At 39.9% G+C, this 18,780-nt stretch overlaps 6 protein-coding genes across 6 annotated transcripts; 4 read left to right on the forward strand and 2 right to left on the reverse strand.

Moving 5' to 3' along the window:
- Nucleotides 1–216: 216 nt before the first annotated feature.
- On the forward strand, nt 217–2,709 carry SAPINGB_P004825 (uncharacterized protein; the record flags this gene model as incomplete). The annotated part of the gene is made up of 4 exons (XM_031999540.1): nt 217–330; nt 412–2,316; nt 2,455–2,568; nt 2,644–2,709. The coding sequence occupies 4 exons, from the start codon at nt 217–219 to the stop codon at nt 2,707–2,709; spliced, it is 2,199 nt and encodes a 732-aa protein (XP_031855431.1).
- A 163-nt stretch (nt 2,710–2,872) lies between these two features.
- Nucleotides 2,873–4,720, reverse strand: SAPINGB_P004826 (uncharacterized protein; the record flags this gene model as incomplete). Its single annotated transcript, XM_031999541.1, has 1 exon — nt 2,873–4,720. One exon carries the CDS (start codon nt 4,718–4,720, stop codon nt 2,873–2,875), a length of 1,848 nt encoding a protein of 615 aa, XP_031855432.1.
- A 420-nt stretch (nt 4,721–5,140) lies between these two features.
- SAPINGB_P004827 (uncharacterized protein) lies at nt 5,141–6,139 on the forward strand (the record flags this gene model as incomplete). The annotated part of the gene is made up of 1 exon (XM_031999542.1): nt 5,141–6,139. One exon carries the CDS (start codon nt 5,141–5,143, stop codon nt 6,137–6,139), a length of 999 nt encoding a protein of 332 aa, XP_031855433.1.
- A 1,717-nt stretch (nt 6,140–7,856) lies between these two features.
- On the forward strand, nt 7,857–13,613 carry SAPINGB_P004828 (uncharacterized protein; the record flags this gene model as incomplete). Its single annotated transcript, XM_031999543.1, has 1 exon — nt 7,857–13,613. The coding sequence occupies one exon, from the start codon at nt 7,857–7,859 to the stop codon at nt 13,611–13,613; it is 5,757 nt and encodes a 1,918-aa protein (XP_031855434.1).
- Nucleotides 13,614–14,535: 922 nt separating this feature from the next.
- Nucleotides 14,536–16,722, reverse strand: SAPINGB_P004829 (uncharacterized protein; the record flags this gene model as incomplete). The annotated part of the gene is made up of 2 exons (XM_031999544.1): nt 14,536–15,684; nt 15,760–16,722. 2 exons carry the CDS (start codon nt 16,720–16,722, stop codon nt 14,536–14,538), a joined length of 2,112 nt encoding a protein of 703 aa, XP_031855435.1.
- A 422-nt stretch (nt 16,723–17,144) lies between these two features.
- On the forward strand, nt 17,145–17,381 carry SAPINGB_P004830 (uncharacterized protein; the record flags this gene model as incomplete). Its single annotated transcript, XM_031999545.1, has 1 exon — nt 17,145–17,381. The coding sequence occupies one exon, from the start codon at nt 17,145–17,147 to the stop codon at nt 17,379–17,381; it is 237 nt and encodes a 78-aa protein (XP_031855436.1).
- Between the last annotated feature and the right edge of the window lie 1,399 nt (nt 17,382–18,780).

An 18,780-nucleotide genomic window follows, 5' to 3' on the forward strand; every position in this document is an offset into this window, starting at 1 on the left:
GTACCAATTTAAAGGAGAGTTATTCTCGTTTAAAAGTATTATGAGGGCTATTTTGCTAGTGTATATTATCAAAGGTACACGGTAGCAGATTGTAGTTTTCCTCCATTTTTTTTTTTTTTTTCCCTCTATAGTTTCAACTCCACCACAAATCTCTCACCTCTCACCTCTCACCACCTCCCCCTTACGAACAGTTAACTTAACTAGTAATTGATAAAAATGTCTGAACACTCTGATGCTCAAGCTACGGGAGTAACCCCCGAAGTTTCTGGAACAGCTGACAATGGCCCCATTGATTCTACTGCTGAGAATCTGGAAAGCTTAGAACTTGAAGTGAGTCTTTTTTTTTATTTAGTAGTGTGCCTTTTACACTGGACTATTTTTGAGGTATTAACTAGAATTTTTTTACACTAGACCAAGGACCGAACTGAAGGCAACCCATACGAGGCCGAGGCATTGGACAAAGATGACGATGATAGTGATGTATTCCACGATGCTTCTATTGAAAAGGAGTCGGCGGTGCCCAGTACTAAAAGTGCTAATGTGTCTTCCCAGGATACATTTGAAGATGCCAGTGCCCCGGCGGCAACGGCTGTCACAGAGAATCCGCCCCAAGCCGGAACCAACCCTTTCGCTCCAGAGTTGACCCACCCATATGAAGGTGAGCCTCATGCTGTTTTGTCAGAGGCTGATATTGATTCCAAGCCTGCTATTAGCGAGTCTCATGCTACTGATGCCACTACTGCTACGACCACAGACGTTCCATCTGCGCATATTCCTCCTCCACTTCCTCCAGGCCACCCTACTCAACCCCCAACCCTACCCTCTCGCGATGTGACAACCGCAGTACCACCTCTTCCTCCTCGCAAGCGAAAACCATTCTTCTGGCTTCGTGACAAGCTTTCGCCTGCAACAAGCGACACAGATGCCCAAAGCACTAATGGTGGCTCGCATTCATTTACATCTACTTCAAACTTTGATCTTTTGTTGAGTCGCGTTGAAGCCAATTTGGAAAACGTTCAGCGAGGTAGAAGTTCTGGTAAAGTTGTTGATGGAATTTCCGAATTGAAGGAACGATTCCAAGCCATTCGTGCAGAGCTGGAACCTGCGCAACAAACAAAGCATTTGAACTCGGCAATTGATTCTCCTAGTGATTACGATGGCCAACAAGCCATTGACTGGGACTTTTGGGAGCAAGTTGTTTCTGACTATCCCAATGTGGCCAAGAGCAATCCTATTGATTTGTCTCTGGCGATTGCCCAAGGCATTCCTAATGACTTGCGGGGAATTGTGTGGCAGGTTATTTCTGGGTCCAAGTCTCTTTCTCTTGAGGAGGTGTACTCTTCAATAATTCTGGAAGATAGTCCGCATGAAAAGGCTATTCGACGAGACTTGAGCCGTACGAGCTTTATTAAGAATGCTGATTCTGAGAGTCTTTTCAAAATTATCAAGGCCTATAGTCTTTTTGACCCCGAGGTGGGATACACACAAGGAATGGCATTTATTGCAGTTCCATTACTGATTAGCATGCCTGAGAATGAGGCATTTGGTCTGCTTGTTAATCTGATGAAAGATTATGGACTGCGAGAGTTTTTCCTTCCTGATATGCCTGGCTTGCATTTGAGATTATATCAGTTTGACAGGATTTTGGAAGACACTCTTCCAGATGTGCATATTCACTTGGCTCGCCAGGGTGTGCGGTCAAGCATGTATGCTTCGCAATGGTTTTTAACCTTTTTTGCTTACAAGTTCCCGTTGCAGATTGTTCAGCGTATTTTTGATGTCGTTGTTGCAGAGGGCATTGAGTCTTTGCTGCGTTTTGCTGTTGGTTTGATTTGTCGCAACGCAGCCACTATTTTGAAACTTGAGTTTGATCAAATGCTGGGCTTTTTGAAGGACAACATTTTTGATTACTACCTTGTTGAAAGCAGTTTGATGCGTGTTTCTAGTGGCGGAAGCAGCCAGATTGAGCCCCACTATCGAGTTAACGATTTAGTTGCGGATGCTTATGATGTCAAGATTCTCCCTATTACACTAAAAAAATATAAGGACGAATACATAGAGCTCAACCGAGTGGAGAAGGAGCGAATTAAGGAAGTTGAAGATTTGCGGAGCGCAAACGGACAGCTGACGCAGCGGATTCGACGATTGGAGAATACAGTTGCAGACTTGACAAATGAGCACTTGACGGTCACAAACGAACTTGCCCACGAACGGGTAAAAGTTGCCAATCTTGCTGATGAGAATGAGGTACTTGCGGCGCAAAAGGAAACATTAGCTAACCAGATCGATTCTCTAGGCGGGGGTGGTGCCGAAGAGGTGAGTTTAAATTTATTTTTATTTTTATTTTTTCTTTTCTTCTTTTTATTACAGAAGAACAAAAAATCATGGGGATTTTTTTACCTTTTTAAGATACTAACTTGGTGATGCGTCATTTTTTTCTTTCTTATTATTTAGTTTTTGTCTCTTAAAACCGAGGTAGACCAGCTACGAGAAGCCAAGGCACGTTTAGAATCCCAGCTGACCAACTTAGAGTCAGAATTGGGCGAAACCAAGTCAAAGCTTGAGGGCGTAAGTTGTTAAAAAACAAAACGATTTAACTGATGCAGTGTTGTTTGACTAACAAAGACATTATTTTTTTTATAGTTGGAGGCGGATCATTCGAAGCTTACGACCAAATGGCTGACACTGAAGAGTGCATTTCAAGAATAAAAAAACCAATGCAGCTGTAACATAGAAATTTTTTAAAAAAAATATAAAAAATATCATATATATTTAATAATAATAATACAAAGAATATTAATTATATTTATTTTGACATGAAACTATTTAAAGAAAGAAATATTCAAAGAAGGAAAGACGTTGTCTTAAAAAATTATTTTAAGCTTGCAAGAGCGTTTCCAGCCCATTCGTAGTCGTTGTCACTATTGGACTCATCGGAGTCCTTGTCTTTTGCGTCATTAGTGGTAGTAGTGACTTTAATCAGTGCCGCATCGTCCAAGGTTGGACTAGTCGTAGTCAGTTTATTGTAGCCATCACCGCCAATATCCTCGTTCTCGTTAAAGTCTACGTTTTTGGTTGCATTTTGCAACAATGAAGAATCTTGGGAATGTTGCTGATTGCTGTTGTAATCGTTCTCTTGCAACGTAGAAGGAGGAGACACAACCCAGCGTGTAATGGTACCGTCAAGTGCGCCAGAATAGTATTCCAAAGAACTGTTTTTGAGGGAATTGGATAAGCTGGAAGGTTCACGGCCGCGTGAGGTAATACATGTGGTGCGAGGAATATCCGTTGCATAAATTCCTTCGCGGGTACGTCTATCGAGCCTATTCAAGAGGTGGCCCGAAAAGACATCGAAAACGAGAATTTGGCCAGAATCTGATGGGAAAAAAAATATTTCCGAATCTTTATTAATGCGACTAGAATTGAATTGATTTTCTTCTCCTTTTTCATTCTCAACCCCACAATCATGCGCTATACACATATATAGTGTTTGTGGAAATCTATTGCTAACAAGGCGGCCATAATTTAGTAGTGTATTGTGAGCGCGCGGTGTTGATCTTTGTAACTTCTGCTGCTGAATCGAATAGTCAGGGATTGCCCAGAGCCTGATTTCGTCATCGGTACCGGCTGAAAGCAAATTTTCACTATTTGGCAACCACAATAGACTGTTGACTGTCCCCCGATGTGAGAATATTTTCGTAGAGAGATTTGCAGCTGGAGTGGCATTGTTATTAGGAGAAGAATTTGTAGTTCTGTTGCATATTGAACCTTTTTTTACAGTAGTATTGCGGTCAATATCAGCTTGTGTTCTGTATACATCTAAAATGTCAAGACAAGCCTTACTTTGACGAATGTCCCAAAGACGTACGGTTCCATCAGTTCCTCCAGAAGCCAAGAGATGAGCCTGAGTAGGAGCCCAGCGGACTGATCGTAATCCTCCTGCCCCATGTCCTTTGAGGGTATGTGCAGCGGCAGCAGAGCGTAAATCCAGTAACCGCAACAAGGGAGATTCTGTTGCAGTTGCAATGAGGGCGTGGGCTGCAGAGTCGGGGGCTACGTGAGCTGAATAGACACGATGCTCGAGATTGAACGAGTAGACAGGGTCCAATGTTTCTGCGTCCCAGGCCTTGACAGTATGATCGAAAGAGGCCGAAACGAATAGACCCGCGTCTTCCGGGTACCATTGGATGGCGCTGACACCGAAACGGTGGTGAGTTTTGCGCGGGACCTGTGCCACCAGCGAGTACTTGAATGGTTTGGAGTTTGACCCGAGTGAGGAATGTGAAGCGGATGATGTTATGCGGCGCTTTTTTGAGAATGTGGTGGGAGGTTGAGGCGGTCCGTATGTACCGGAACTGTTGGATGCGGCTCGTTTTCGAGAGAGGTTAGTTGAAGCTTTTGCATCAGTTGCTGAAGAGGTTTCGTCATGAAAGGAGCTTGGAGAGTTGTCATAATTGAGATCATCATCGTCATCATCGTCATCATCGTCATTATCGCCATCATTGTCATCATTATCGCCTTCATTTTGTGGTGGTGATTTTGGTAAGGGTAATCTTTTCTCACCCAAGTCCCAAATCTTAATGGAAGAGTCTGCTCCGGCAGAGAGCAGGTAGCGGGAGTATTGTTGTTCAATGTCCAAAGCATTGATGGCACCAACATGGCCAGTAGCAAATCCAGATGCTCCTGATTGCAATGACTGGTAACCGTTGCTGCGGATCATGTTTATTCTTAAAGCTATGATAAAGTAATAATCAACAAGAGAGTCATTATTATTCATGTCAAGCGTTTGTCAGCCATTGAGCGACCCCCACAAAAGAATTGCAGTTACCCGAAGCTGATTTGTAATATTGTATAATGACGGAATATGGGGATGAAATTTTAACAGCTCCACCACAATTCTTCTATTAAAAAAAAGTATAATATAAGAACGAATTCTTTTTTCTTTATCAATATATATTTTTTTTTGTTCGTTATTATTATTTTTCAATTAATTGATATTACCTTCTTTGTTTTGTTATATATATAAAATAATTTTATGAGCAATTATTACTCAATTAAACCTTTTCGTTATTTTGCTTTTTCACTCCCAACTACTAGATTAAATTATCGCCACACACACCACCACTACTTCTATTCTACAATGTCTGCTCCTACTATACCTTCTACTCAAAAGGCTATCAGAATCCACAAGACTGGTGACTTTGACGTTGTCCAATTGGATAAGGATGTCGCTGTTCCAGAGATTTCTGATACCCAGATTCTTGTCAAGAACGCGTATGCTGGCATCAACTTCATTGAAAACTACTTCCGCATAGGCCTTTATCCCGCTTCCTACCCATTGACATTGGGTCGTGAGGGAGCTGGTGAGGTTGTTAAGGTTGGAGCCAAGGTGACAAAGTTTGCTGTTGGAGACAAGGTGTCATACGTCAATCCCAATGCTTATGCCCAATACACTGCTTTGGAACAGGCAGCCAAAGTGCTGAAGAACCCTGAGGGCATTGATACCAAGTTGGGAGCTGCTTCCCTTCTTCAAGGTCTTACTGCGTTGACTTTTGTTAAGGAGGCCTATGAGGTTAAGGCTGGAGACTATATTCTGGTTCATGCTGCTGCTGGCGGTACTGGTTCGATTATTGTGCAGCTTGCACACCACTTTGGTGCTCATGTAATTGGCACAGTGTCTACTCCAGAAAAGGCTCAAATTGCCAAAGAAAATGGTGCTGACTACATTATCAACTATAAGACGGAGGACATTGTTGAGCGAGTGAATGAGATCACTAAAGGTCAGGGTGTTCAAGGTGTATTTGATGGTGTTGGCAAGTCAACTTTTGAAACTTCGCTGGCGGCTCTTGCTCGTAAGGGTACGCTTGTTTCTTTTGGAAATGCGTCGGGTCCAGTTCCGCCAGTGAGCCTTTTGTCCCTGAGTGCCAAGAACCTGAAGATTTTGCGCCCGACCTTGTTCAACTACATTTATTCTGTGGACGAGTGGAAGTATTACTCAGAGCTTCTCTTTAAGCTGATTGCTGATAAAGTTGTACGTATTAAGGTTAGCAATGTTTATCCTTTGGAGAAGACTCGGGATGGTCTACGTGACTTATTTGAGGGTAAGACTACTGGTAAATTGCTTGTGGAAATTGATTAAAAGTGATAAGCTGGGTCATAACCAAATATGTATTCTAAAGAACACTACTAGTTTTAGTTTTTATAGTGCGTTTAGTAGACACTAATTATCAATGCTAAATTTGTTACAAAACTGAAGAAGCTTAAATAAACACCATAATTTTTTTTCTTGAAACTGGCCTAGTTTTTTTAAATTGTAGATATATTTAGAGGATAGCAAATGAATACATAGGAATTATAGGTATAAATCGAGGTTATAACGGAAACGGAGCTTGATTGGAATGAAAGTGATATGAGCTGAACGAGTACATTTAAGGAAGAATAAGAAGTTCAGTGAGATTTAACGGTGTCGCTATGCCTATGGAATATGGGTCTTCTCCTAGGTCACTCATAGTATGATATGAGATGTAAGCTATGGGAATAATTGTGATGATTAAACATGTAGGATGAAGGAATAAATATTGCTTTATTCAAAGCCCTAACCACAGTTTATCTTGAGGTTAGGGTTTAATTGTATGTGAGAAGGCTCCAGAACATTGAGGAGGTGGCGACGGTCTGTGCTAAGCAATAGAGAGGTAAATCATACCTATTCATACAGGTATAACATTAACTTATAGTGGTGGGTTCTCGAAGCGCTCTACTCCTCAACATAAATAATAAAATATTAATAAAATAAAATAAAATAAATAATAGATTTATGGCAAGTTAGGTTGTTTCTAAAAATAACTAAATTAAGCTTGAATCTAGAAAAAGATACGCTGGATTAGGCGGGTCACAGAAATTGTGGAATAATAATAATACGATGATGCAAAGCTAAAATAAAAAAAAAAATTAACCTTGGCGCATATGAACTGTTTATACGCTTATTTTTTTATTTTTTATTTTTTATTTTTTATTTTTTAATTTCTAATTTCTAATTTTTAATTTTCTTTTTTTCAAATTTTAATTTGAGTGTGATTGGTCTCATATGGAGCTGATTGCAGAAGCCTTCAAAAGAAAATACAATATCAGTTTGTGTGACATTGGATTACTGTTCATACATGTAGTTTATTATAAATAGTGTTAATGTTAATATCTCCAATAAATATATTTTTTTTAATGTTTACAGTTCCATAATAAATATAAGCTTAACACTCGACCAAAAAAAAAAATAGAAATTGGAGAAAGAAGATAAGTTGGGGGCCCAGTAAGATTTATAAGAAAAAAAAAGGTTTGTTAAAAACAAATCATGGCCTTTTTTTTTTAAAATTTTTTTTTAATTTTTAAAATTTTTTTCCAGCGCGTGGGATTAACCTTTTGACATTAAAGGATAATAATAATAATTATTATTATTATAATAATTTAAAGTTATTAATTGACAAAATTTTTTTTTCTACTCCTTTATTTTCTCCTTTTTTTTTTTTTTTTTTTTTTTTTTTCTTCCCACATAAAATTTAAACTATTACCACTTTTTTTTTCTTTCTTTCTTCTTCCTTTTTACTTTTAATCCTAACATCATCTCATTAAATTAAAACCAATACACACTCTTTTTCCTTTCTTTCTTTCTTTCTTTTTTTTTTTTTTTTTTTTTTATTTATTTATTAACATTGTTTGGTTTTTAATAGATTTTAATATATCTCTCATTAACCAACAGCCAATCCCACCATCGTTATATTTCTTCCACCTTTAGCGTTCCATATCCAATTCAATATTTGAACCTTACACTCGTTTACTTTCTATTTTATTGCTCTCAGCCAACAATGAAGCAATTCTCTTTGTCGAGCAGGCCCCATCCAGAAGTCCCCAAACTCAAAAGTACTCAGGTCCTCTCTTCAATCTCAGCAGCAGACCATTCTGGATGTTCAAGTAATAATACTATTTCATCTCCAGGAAGCGGCAGCACTGCCGTCAGTAAACCACTAGATAATATGGCTAAAAAACAGCAGCAGCAGCAACAGCAGCAGCAGCAACAACAACAACAACAACGACAACAACAGCAGCAACAAGCAGAGAGCTTTCAACAAGCCTCTTCAAAACCTGCTAAGAAGCCCAAATCAAAACCAAAGAAGAAAAAGCAAGCGACGACAGCAGCAGCACAACCTTCTAAGGCATTAGTGGCAGAAACAGTGACAACAGTAGATAAGTCTGCTTTGTCTTCTTCTCCAGAATTTCTTTTAGAAAATTCATTTTCTGAAACGTCTTCTTTGTCATCTCCACAAGCAGATTCAGAAATTGAGTCTATTTTTTCAAAAATGGTAGAGTTTGTGGACAAAGATTCTGGCACAAGTATTTCGGCCAACAAAACCACAACTCCTCTGTTGCTATGTGCCACCACCACCACCACTACTACTACTACCAATACCAATACCACCTCCTCTTCTTCTACACCAGTTGCACCCCAAAACAGTCCACAACAAGGCCAACCAAAGGCTAAAAAAAATAAACAGCAGCACCAAAACCAGCAGAGTGGGAAAAAAGTTAGTGCAGATCTTAATTCTCAAGCCTTGAAGGACACCACCACCAAACAGTCAGCAAATAACAACAAAAAACTCAATTCAAAGGTAGTTTGCAATCCACTGGAACCTCTGCCGTCATCATCAAATCAGCCAACAACGCCTTCTTCGCTGGCTGCTTCGTCTCAAACAGTCACTAAAACTCAATCTGCAACTTCCCCGATAGTTTCAAAATCATCAGCTCCACTCAAAAAGTCGGGGCAAAATAATAATAAGACTAACAACAGTAGTAGTGGCAACAACAGTAACAGTCATCTGTCGTCTTCTTCTTCTTCTTCAAATAAAAATATTAATAGTAATACCCCAAGACAGTTAGGCTCTGCTGCTCCTGAAATGTATGCATCTGAAACACAAAACCAACTAAAAAGAAGCAGCAATCATACTCGCAAAGAGTCTTCTTCTTCTTCTTCTTCTTCCTCTTCTTCAAAGTCCAAGAAACAGCCCTCTACTTCCTCCAGAAATTTTCCATCCACGGCGTTTTCTCAACAGTCAAATTTAGAACAATGCAGACGCCTGGCAAACAATGAGAGTCACAAGGTCAACACCGCCAGCTTTTCTTCCTCTTCTGACACTACCTGCAATATGGATTTCTCCAAAAAGCAGCGTCTCCAACAAAAACTACCATGCATCGATGATGACATGTGCACTTTTTCCGAAATGACGCCAGCTTCGAAAGTCGCCCCGATCACATCCACTCCATCTACCTCTGCATTTTCGGTTAAATTTTCTCTTGATAGAAAAAAGCAAAAACCCACAACCTTACTAAACCAGCCGGCCAACTCTAATCTCACCAGTAGTACTCCCGGAATTAACCCTACCAAGCAAAGCGACGCGGGTGACTCCTTTAAGGGGCTGCGCGCCTTTGACCAGAACGCTATTCCTAATTCGGCAATTATTCAGCCGCCCAGTTCTGATGGTGTAAGCTACGCGTTTGCGGCTTCTAACTCCGTCGTTGCTGGGAGCCCCGATAGCCTAAAACAGGAGGCTGCCGTCTCCACACTCGCATTGTCGCCCACCCACTCACTGAATAGGACTACTGCTAATAGCAATGGTGGTAGTGTTAGTAATAATTCAACTACCACATCCGCACACATTAAGACAAACAAGGCCAACAGCAATATTAACAGGAGTTGTTCTACTAATCCCGCCACCTCATTAACTACATCAACTACTACTGCATCATCTATTTCATCTTCATCTCAAACCATGCAGCCGTTGTCTTCGTCGACGTCTCTGGCAGTTGAGTTCCCCGACCTTCTTGTGGACTCTGATTCTGGTGACCGACTAGACAATACTGAAGACATATTTTTTGACTGTGACAAGTGCTGGGACTCGGATGAAGATGAAGACTTTAAAACTGTCCAGCTCATTCCCAATACTGAGTTGATACAGTTTCAACGTGAACAGGTTTTGCTGGCAACTAGAAGGTCTGCTGCTAACACTTCTCAATCCGAATCTCTATCACAACCACCTATTGGCGAAACCTCACGACCACAAACTACAACAAAAACTGTTTCTTCTTGGGATGAAGATGATGCGGACTGTCTTCCCATTGAAGTCAGCATGGAGCTTTTCCCTATGGAAAAGTCAACTCTTTTAGACGTTGTATCTGACGACAAAAATCAACCAGAAACTTCTGAAAAAAGTGAAAAGGATATCGCTGACAGCACATCAACACCAATATCTGGCACTTTGGAAGAAGACTCCAGCCAGAAGAAAAAGAAGAAGAAGAAGAAGAAAAGCAAGAAGAAGCAGAAATCTTCTGTCAAGCCTAGTCTTTCTATTGACACTTCCATAGCCATGGTTGCATGCAGCAATGACTCATCTGTGCCGCAGCCTTATTCTCTAGATGATTTGCGGAGGCCACAGCCTGCTGTTTTTTACAACCCTAAAATCCTGTTTAAAGACACACATTATATCTTTGGGCCTTACCCATACATTAGCATCGATACCAGTGCCCCCATTGTTAAGCAGATTGATGTTCCCGAACCTTACCCACTTCTTGAAGGTCTTTGTGAGGCCGATGAACTGCTTCTTTCCATTAGAATTAGAGAGGATAGTGGCGATGACAGTAGTAACAGTGACATGGATTCAGTTCACCGTCAACGACCCAAGTGCATTGGCGAGTTTCTTTCGATTGATTCCAAGTCGCAAACCTCTCGCACGTCTACTGTTGCATCTGTTCTCGGTAACTGCGACACCCAGCAAAAGATATCAACTATTTATCCAAGCCCAAGACAACAACTGGTTCCACAACAAGTTTCACAACAGCAACAGCAGCTTCAAATTCAACAGAATTCTAATCAAGCTACTATTCCTTCAACTGACATGATTGTGACCGTTTCAGATCCTCGCCCTTCTTCTAGTTCTAGTCCTGCATTGTCTTCGACTCTTCAAGTGGATTCTAATGATAGAACTGCTTCTGCTTCTCCCGATAAATTCCAAAACTCTCTTATCCAGTCTCAGTTGTCTATCCATGAACGTCAGCAACAAGTTCTTCTTGAGCAACGAGAAAAGTTTGAGACTATGAGACAAGAGCTTGACAAGATGATTGCCGAAAATGTGGAGCAGCAAAGTCAGCTTTATGAGCAGCTTCGTCTTCGTGTCCAGCAACATGCTCATTACATGTCGACAATTTCTCAAGCCCGTGCAGGTATTTCTCCACCCACTTATGTCCAGCAATTGCAACAACAACAACAGCTTCAACAACAGCTTCAACAACAGCAACAGCTCCAGCAACAATTACAGCTGCAACAGCAACAACATCTTTTGCTTCAGCAACAGCAACAGCGGTTCCATCAACAACACCAGCAATATCAGCAAACAACGCCTGTCTCTGTGGTTATCAACAACAGCAAGAATCATTACAACGCTGCATCTCTTGTTACTCCAATTCCTCAGCGTCATCGCAACTTTCGTCGCAACAACTTTAATAACCAGCGAATGCGTCGTCAGCAGCAACAACAACACCCCCATCATCAGCATAATTATCAACAATATCAAAATCAAAATCAGAATCAGAATCAGAATCAGAATCAACAAAACGATTTTGCTGAGTCTTCCTCTCGACCTCAATCGGCAAATAGTGCTTCTCAGCAGCACAGTGATCGGTATAACCCATCAACAGTAGATAGTTCTATTGTTATGATTTCTTCTCAGTCATCATCTCCAATTCAAGATTTCCCCGTGATGCAGTCTCAGCAGACACAACAACAGTCATTTGATGTTTCTCCACCTTCTGCCCCAACAAACCCCCGTCTCCGCGTCCGCTCTGAGTCTTTCCCGGACAAGGCTCTTTTTGAGCCTGTGTCTGAACAGCTCCAATTCACCGGAGGGCAGTGGGACCGCGAGGTACTTTCGGATGTGGAGCCCAAGGACGAACGACGCATGGCCAAGATTAACCGCCATGTTGAGCAGCCCGAGGTTTTTTTCCAGCAGTCGAAGAGCCTCGATGATAGCCATGTGCTCTCCAAGTTTGATGGCGCTTCTGTTTTACGCTCGGAATATGAAAAGGATGCTGGTGACGAAGATGAGGAGCCCGGCAGCAGCGACGATGATGTGCTTAGTCGTTCCGACAATTTTACAAAAAACTTTGGCGGTTACAATCAGGGCAATGGTTACTACAATAGCAAGAGCCTTCCTCATAAGCAGCAACAGAAACAACACCGCTATGCCAACAATAATAGTAATAATAATATTCGCTACAACACTCGTGGATACCACAGTGGTGGTTTTACCCACTATACAGTCATCAACACTCACCATCATTATTATCGCAACAATAATAACAAGACAACAAACAATGTTTTGATGGTCAACAATAATCCTGCGGCGGCCGCAGCAGCAGCAGCAGCAGCAGCTACCGCTGCTGCCACGGCTGCCATTGCTTCTAATGAATATTCCAATGTGATGGAAGTTGACTGGGATGCCAGTGCAATTGACATTGATTCAGCACTTGCCCAGGCTGACTCGAGCAGCAACAGAAATAAGATTGAGGAGTTGCACGAAGAGGTTGTGAGCTCAATGGCGACTGATGCTTCCTCTAACAGTACTGCGCGTCAATCGTGCTGCGGCCATAGCGATAGCGAAGCTAGTATTAACAATACGATTGTTGGTGCTGCCAGAGAAGTTCCAGAGACTGAAGTTCCACCTGTGGTTGCCACTCCGCAGCCTTTGTCGAGTGATGAGGAGGGGTTTATTAGTGGAAGCAGCACACTTATTGATTCCAACAGCCCTGAGTCTGTGTCACAGAAGAAGGAGCAACAGGTGCCTGTGAAAGAGCAGGGATCGGAATACGAGTATAAGCAGCAGCAGGAGGAGCAAGATGAAACTATATCTGTTTTGTCTCATCACACTGATACCATTTACGGGCTGCCTGATTACGCGTTTGCAGAGGATACTTGCAATGTGAAGGAAGATGAGCTTGCTGCTCCCATGCAAAACTTGTCTTCCTCTCTGGAGGATAATTACATGGTTGTACCCAGTGACGATAGCCACGAGAGCAAGGAACTTGGCTTTGATTTTTCTGCTGGTGCCGAGCTTGAAGATTTGCCAGCTACTACTGTTACTTCTTGTTCTTCTTCTTGTTCTTCTTCTGCATCCAAGTCTATAGAGGATGAAGGTACAGAGGATGTGGAGTTTCTGATTGGCAAAATGGAGTTGGAAAATGATGCACCAACAGCCTTAGGAAAGGCAGCACTTGCAGCCATTCAATATGTTCCTGGGGCTGAAGAAACTGAGGGAAGCCGTCCAGCACAGCAAGATGAAGAGCAGAAGGAGCTTGAGCAACAGGAAGAAGAAGAAAAAGAAGAAGCTGATGTTGAGGAAGATGAGCAAAATGAGAGACAGGAACAAAGACAACACAATGAGAGTGCTCCGGCATCGCCTGTATCGTCTTCTAGCAAGATTCCGCGTGACAATATGGTTGCGTTACTGTCGTACCCATTTTTAAACCAGAGCACATCGCCTGCTCGCACCGCCAACATTGGCCTTTCGTGGTTTTAAAAAAAATAGAAGGTGAAGATTTGAAATGTGAGATTTACAAAAAAAAAAAAAAAAAATAAAAAAATGGTGATAAAAAAATAAAAAAAGTAGAAGAAAAAAAAATTATATATATATGTTTATAGAATTGTATTATTTATTAATCAAGCCCATTTTGTTGCTTTTGAAGTCAATTGATTTAACTATGGATTTTCAACATGTTTATTGTGTAGTCAAAATTTCAAAATTTTTAAAATACTTGTCTGTGTCCTTTCTTTTCTCTTCTTCTTCATAAGGGGGTTATGCTTTCCCACATTTGGCTTCCATTTCTAGTCAATTCTGCGATCTTGCATTTATATAAAGTTTTCCCCTTTACATCTTGAGATGAGACCCCCAAAAAAAAATAAACGCGTTCTGAAAGCTATTGTAAAAAAAATAAAAAATAAAAGGGAGGGGGGGGGGGGAGAGGGGAGAGAACTGTTGAATTGTATTTTTATATTTTAATACCTCGCCGATCTTTCTTTTCTTCCTTTGATCTTTCTACCCCTGAAAAAAGAATGAAAGAAAGCGGGTATTCAAATACGCTCTTAGACTGGAATTCAGTTTCATCTCATTAATCTTGCATAGGTATCGTCAAAAAAAAAAATTTTTTTTTTACGCTAACCAGGAACAAAGTTAGATGCTTGCTTCACTCCATCGCGGTTACCCTTTTATCTCCTAACTTTTATTCTTATTCTTATTCCTATTTTATTTTAATTTTTTTTTAATCTCTTATCATCATTTCTTCCGTCAAGAAAAAAAAAAAATTTTTTTTCTAACTAGTCTAAAATCTTTAGCGTCTCTCTTTCTCCCCCCAAACCCTGAATTAAGTCTATCCCGCCTTCAGCTTTCTTGATTCATCAACCAACATCACTAGCTTCTCTTACTATTGATACTAGCGTTTCGCTCATTTCTCAAAGTGCTCTTCAAAATACCGCGATACTGCGCTTCGTAACCCCGCCTTGGTCGATGCACGCGTCGCAATCCCGGCCACATCCGCAAACTCTCGTAACTCTGTTACACTCAAATCATCAAACCGTGTGTTCAGTGGTAACATGATCTTATCTCGTAATAATCGCTCAAATAACGGGTGCTCTATCGCTCTCTCCAAAGATGCAGTTTCAGTAGTCGCGCCAGCATTACGGGGCCGCCGAGTACCGCGAGCCTCTGCCGAGGTATCATCTGTCGCTACATAGTCACCATTCAATGCTGACCGTTTGGACGCAGGAATTGATGCAGAGTCATTGTCTCTCGCGCGTTTACCTGTAACACTTGCAGCGTAGTTTGACATTTGAGCTGGTTGGTACTCCAGCCGTCTGAGTTCCTTAGTCCATGTCAATGTTGCTTCGCGGGCGCGTTTATAAATCGAATTGTATTTCGGCCGTGTCCCGTCCATTTTAGCCTTTTCTTTATCTTCATCATCCTCTTCTTCTTCAAAAACTGCTCGCTGAAGCGTTTGGTAAAAATGGGAAAGATGTGGGTTCGGGTACCGCCGCGGGGAGTACCCGATACTCATGCGCAGTGCTTGAACGAGCGTCTTAGCCGAAGCTACGAGTTCCGTAGACGGAAGAGTCGTCCGAGCTGTTTTGTTCGTGGCTGCTGGAGGTAAGTGTCTTAGGTCGTCTGCATATGCGAGCGGCACCAGGTAAAGTCCTGTAGGGAACGTCGGGTGCTGTGCAGTTTCCTTGACGCTTTCTTCGCTCTCTTTGGTAATAACGGGTCCGTGTGGGACTATGGCTGCGATGCGCGGGGGTGCATTGACTCTCAAGACGGCCCATACGAGTGCCACTTTTTTCTTTTCAGTGAGTGAACGGTGCAATGCTGCAAATGTCCGCGATGACCCCACGTAATGTGTTTCTGAAGGGTATAGAAAATAAGCCTTTTCCAAACTGTATTCCCAGCCGGCCGCTGTCGCATCTTTAAAACCAAGCAACCGGATTCCAGGAGTGCCAAAGTTGCGCATGGCAGTCATTTGATCTGAATTGAATGGCACAAACATGTCCGAGAACTTGTATGCGCGCACAACTTCCTCAGGTTTGAGGGTTTTGCCTGTTTCCTATCCAAGAGAGTTAACACATGAGATTATTGCATGCAAAATTATGTTTTTTTTTTTTTTTTTAATCCTTCATACTGTAGAAATGGCAATTCGTTTCCGCACAGCGGGTATCCGTTCTGTGATATTTTTGGTGCGATCTGTGACTGCAAGGACATCTACAGGTCTGGGGACATTTTGTGGTGAGACAAGGGCGTAAGCACGTACGCCTATGCTTAATGATTTTGTAAGATCGAATCGGGCATGAAATAGGGCACGTTTGGGGGATGCCTGAACTGCCAAAAGTGCCGGAGCATTGCGTGCTTCTGCAAGCGAGCAGGGGGCCGTGATGAGCGGTGTGTCTGCGTCAGTAGCCACGATAATGTCTTCGTAAAAGCGGCGAATGTCGAACGGGACCCCGGAAGCCGGGTGCACAAAACAAGGGATAAGAGAAGCACCTGCAGCAGAGAGGTCACGGATCCGAGTTTTAGCGGCAAGTTTGATTTCGTGGGAATCCAAAGGTGCATCGCGGTCGGTGAAGAGCAGAACGCGGCGAGAGGTATAAGTACGGAATCGGTTTTTAGAGAACATGGAAGCAGCGGTATCTAAGGCAGCTACTAGACCGTTTGTAGTAGTTGTAGAAAAAGAAGAAGCAGAAGGGTCAGTTGCAGGAGCAAAAGTTTCTTCAAAATGGGTAATAGAAGTGGCCAAAAGGTTTAAATTCTGGAGTTCTGCAATTGAAGGGATTGCAAGGTCCATGAGTACCTTACAAGGGCCTTCTGAGTTTTTGGTATTAAAGAGAACAATAGCAGCCATACTATATTTTTCTCTGAGCGTACGCTTGAAAAGCGCAGCATGGATATGCTTTAGCAAGATCATGAGTCTTCGCTGGGGGACGGGGCCTGATTGCGAAACGGAGTCTGTGGGGAAATCATAAAATGAAGAAGTGGATTCTATAATAACAATGAGAGCATCTTTTTCTGAAGAAAAGTCCGAGTCTTCAAGAAAGGCATCATCTTCTGGAGCTGGAGCAAAATCAGCCCAAGGGTCTTTGCCAGACATTATTTGTAGGGTTGTCAAAAAATTAAAAAATTAAAAAATTAAAAAATTAAAAAATTAAAAAATAAAACAAAATAAAGCGTAAGTAAAAATGAAAGAATGGTGGGGGGTTTTTTTATTGTATTTTATTTTAATTTTTGTGTATTTATTTTTTAACAAGTTTGTTTATATTTCAATGTTAGTAGTATCGATAATAACCCTAACCCATCAAAAGATTCATGAATTGATTTTGAGGCATAGCATGAAGACATCGATAGAAGTGTTTCAAGGTTTGATTTGATTAGAAAAATAACAATGGGGCAAACAAAAAAAAAATCTTTAAGATAATTTCCCTTTTTTTTTATTTTTTTATTTTATTATTTTAATTTCTTTTAAAATCGGTAGTTTTCTTTTCTAGTTATATATACAACACTTTCACACATCTAATGAATAGCATAGAAGCTCTTGACAGTCTTAAAAAACGGCGCTGCAGTAACCACAATGACGATCATGAGTCTGCATTGACTGGAGTGGAACTTTTTATCGAAGGGAAAAAAAACAAGAGCAAGTCGACAAAGAATGGACATTATCAGGGTGAACAAGAATATTACACAGAGATTTTGATGGTAGCTGGGTATGGAGCCATTGCTGGAATGGTTATTGTTTTGTATCTGCTTTTGTAAAGCAGAGGCTTTAATAAGAAGAATTCGAAGAAGAAGAAAAAAAAACAAAGTGATAATTATGATGTGTTTTTTTTAACGATAAAAGCTTTTAAGTATACTTTTTTCTAGCCAAAAAAAAAAAAAAAAAAAAGGTAATTTCATTTTGGACGGGTATTATCATAACTTTGGATGAAAACAAAACTAAAGGCTTAAAAAAAATCTTGTCGCTTTGCAATTGTTTTTTTTTTATATATATTTGTTTCCCTCTTTAACATTGTCTGAGAATCACAGATAATACGCCGTTCATTTACTCCTTAATATTATGGTTCCTGGTTCCTGGAATGACCAAAGAATAAGAACGGAAGAAAAAAAAAAATATCTTTATCATTCAGTTAAACTTTTGGTATATGTATGTGTATATATAAACATATATATTATTTTTTTTCATCATCTTTAATGATTCATGTTCCTGAAGATGATTACGATGAAGATTCAATTCCAAGGCAAATACTTTCCGTAGTACATTGTCTTAAACTAAAGGCAAGAACAAAAGGCACAACAATTAGATCCAATAAAAATTTCAAAGATTAACAATGTAGATTTTAAAGGGAAATGAAAAATTGACACTTTATTTTTATTTTATTTTATTTTTTTTTTCATTTGTGAATTCTTTTGAAATGGTTGAATTGTTTAATTAAAAAGAGTAAATTTGAGAGTAAAGCTTATCCGCATATCACGTACCAAAACTTATCGGTTTATTTTATTTTTAATTAATTGATAGCGTATTTTTTGGTCTTTAACAAATATTATGGAATGTCATTATAAATTGTAACATTAATAATATTCACGTTTCTTTTTAATATTTCAATTTAGTATTAGTAATAATTGTACGGCAAAAAAAAATAAAAATAAAAATAAAAAGACAGGTGTCCACGTGATTACACGTTGATTTCAATTTTTATGAGAATAAGAAAAAAAAAAAAAAAAAAAAAAAATTTTTATATTAAATGTCCCAATAAATGAATGAATGAATGAATGAATGAATGAATGAATGAATGAATTTTTTTTTTAAATATTGATTTGATTGTTTAGATTGGTTACTGTTTGTTTAATAAAATAAAAAATATTATTATTTATCCAAACTTTTTTTTTTTTATTCAAAAACCGAATTATTTTAATTAAATAATTAAAGGGTATTCTTTCTTTCTTTAAATTGTTTGGTTAACATTATTACAATATATAAAAATAATAATGGAAACACATTGCATAGTTGTTATTCTTCTCTATTTAAAAGCAAATTCTTGTTGAATTGAATATATATTATTATTATTATTGTAATTCTGGAATGCAGAGAAAAATTAAAAAAAAAAATTAAAAAAAATTAAATACAATTTTTACGTATTTTATTATTATTATTATT

This window comes from Magnusiomyces paraingens, assembly GCF_902498895.1.
Source record: "Magnusiomyces paraingens strain CBS 517.90 genome assembly, contig: contig4, whole genome shotgun sequence".
Lineage (NCBI taxonomy): Eukaryota > Fungi > Ascomycota > Dipodascomycetes > Dipodascales > Dipodascaceae > Magnusiomyces > Magnusiomyces paraingens.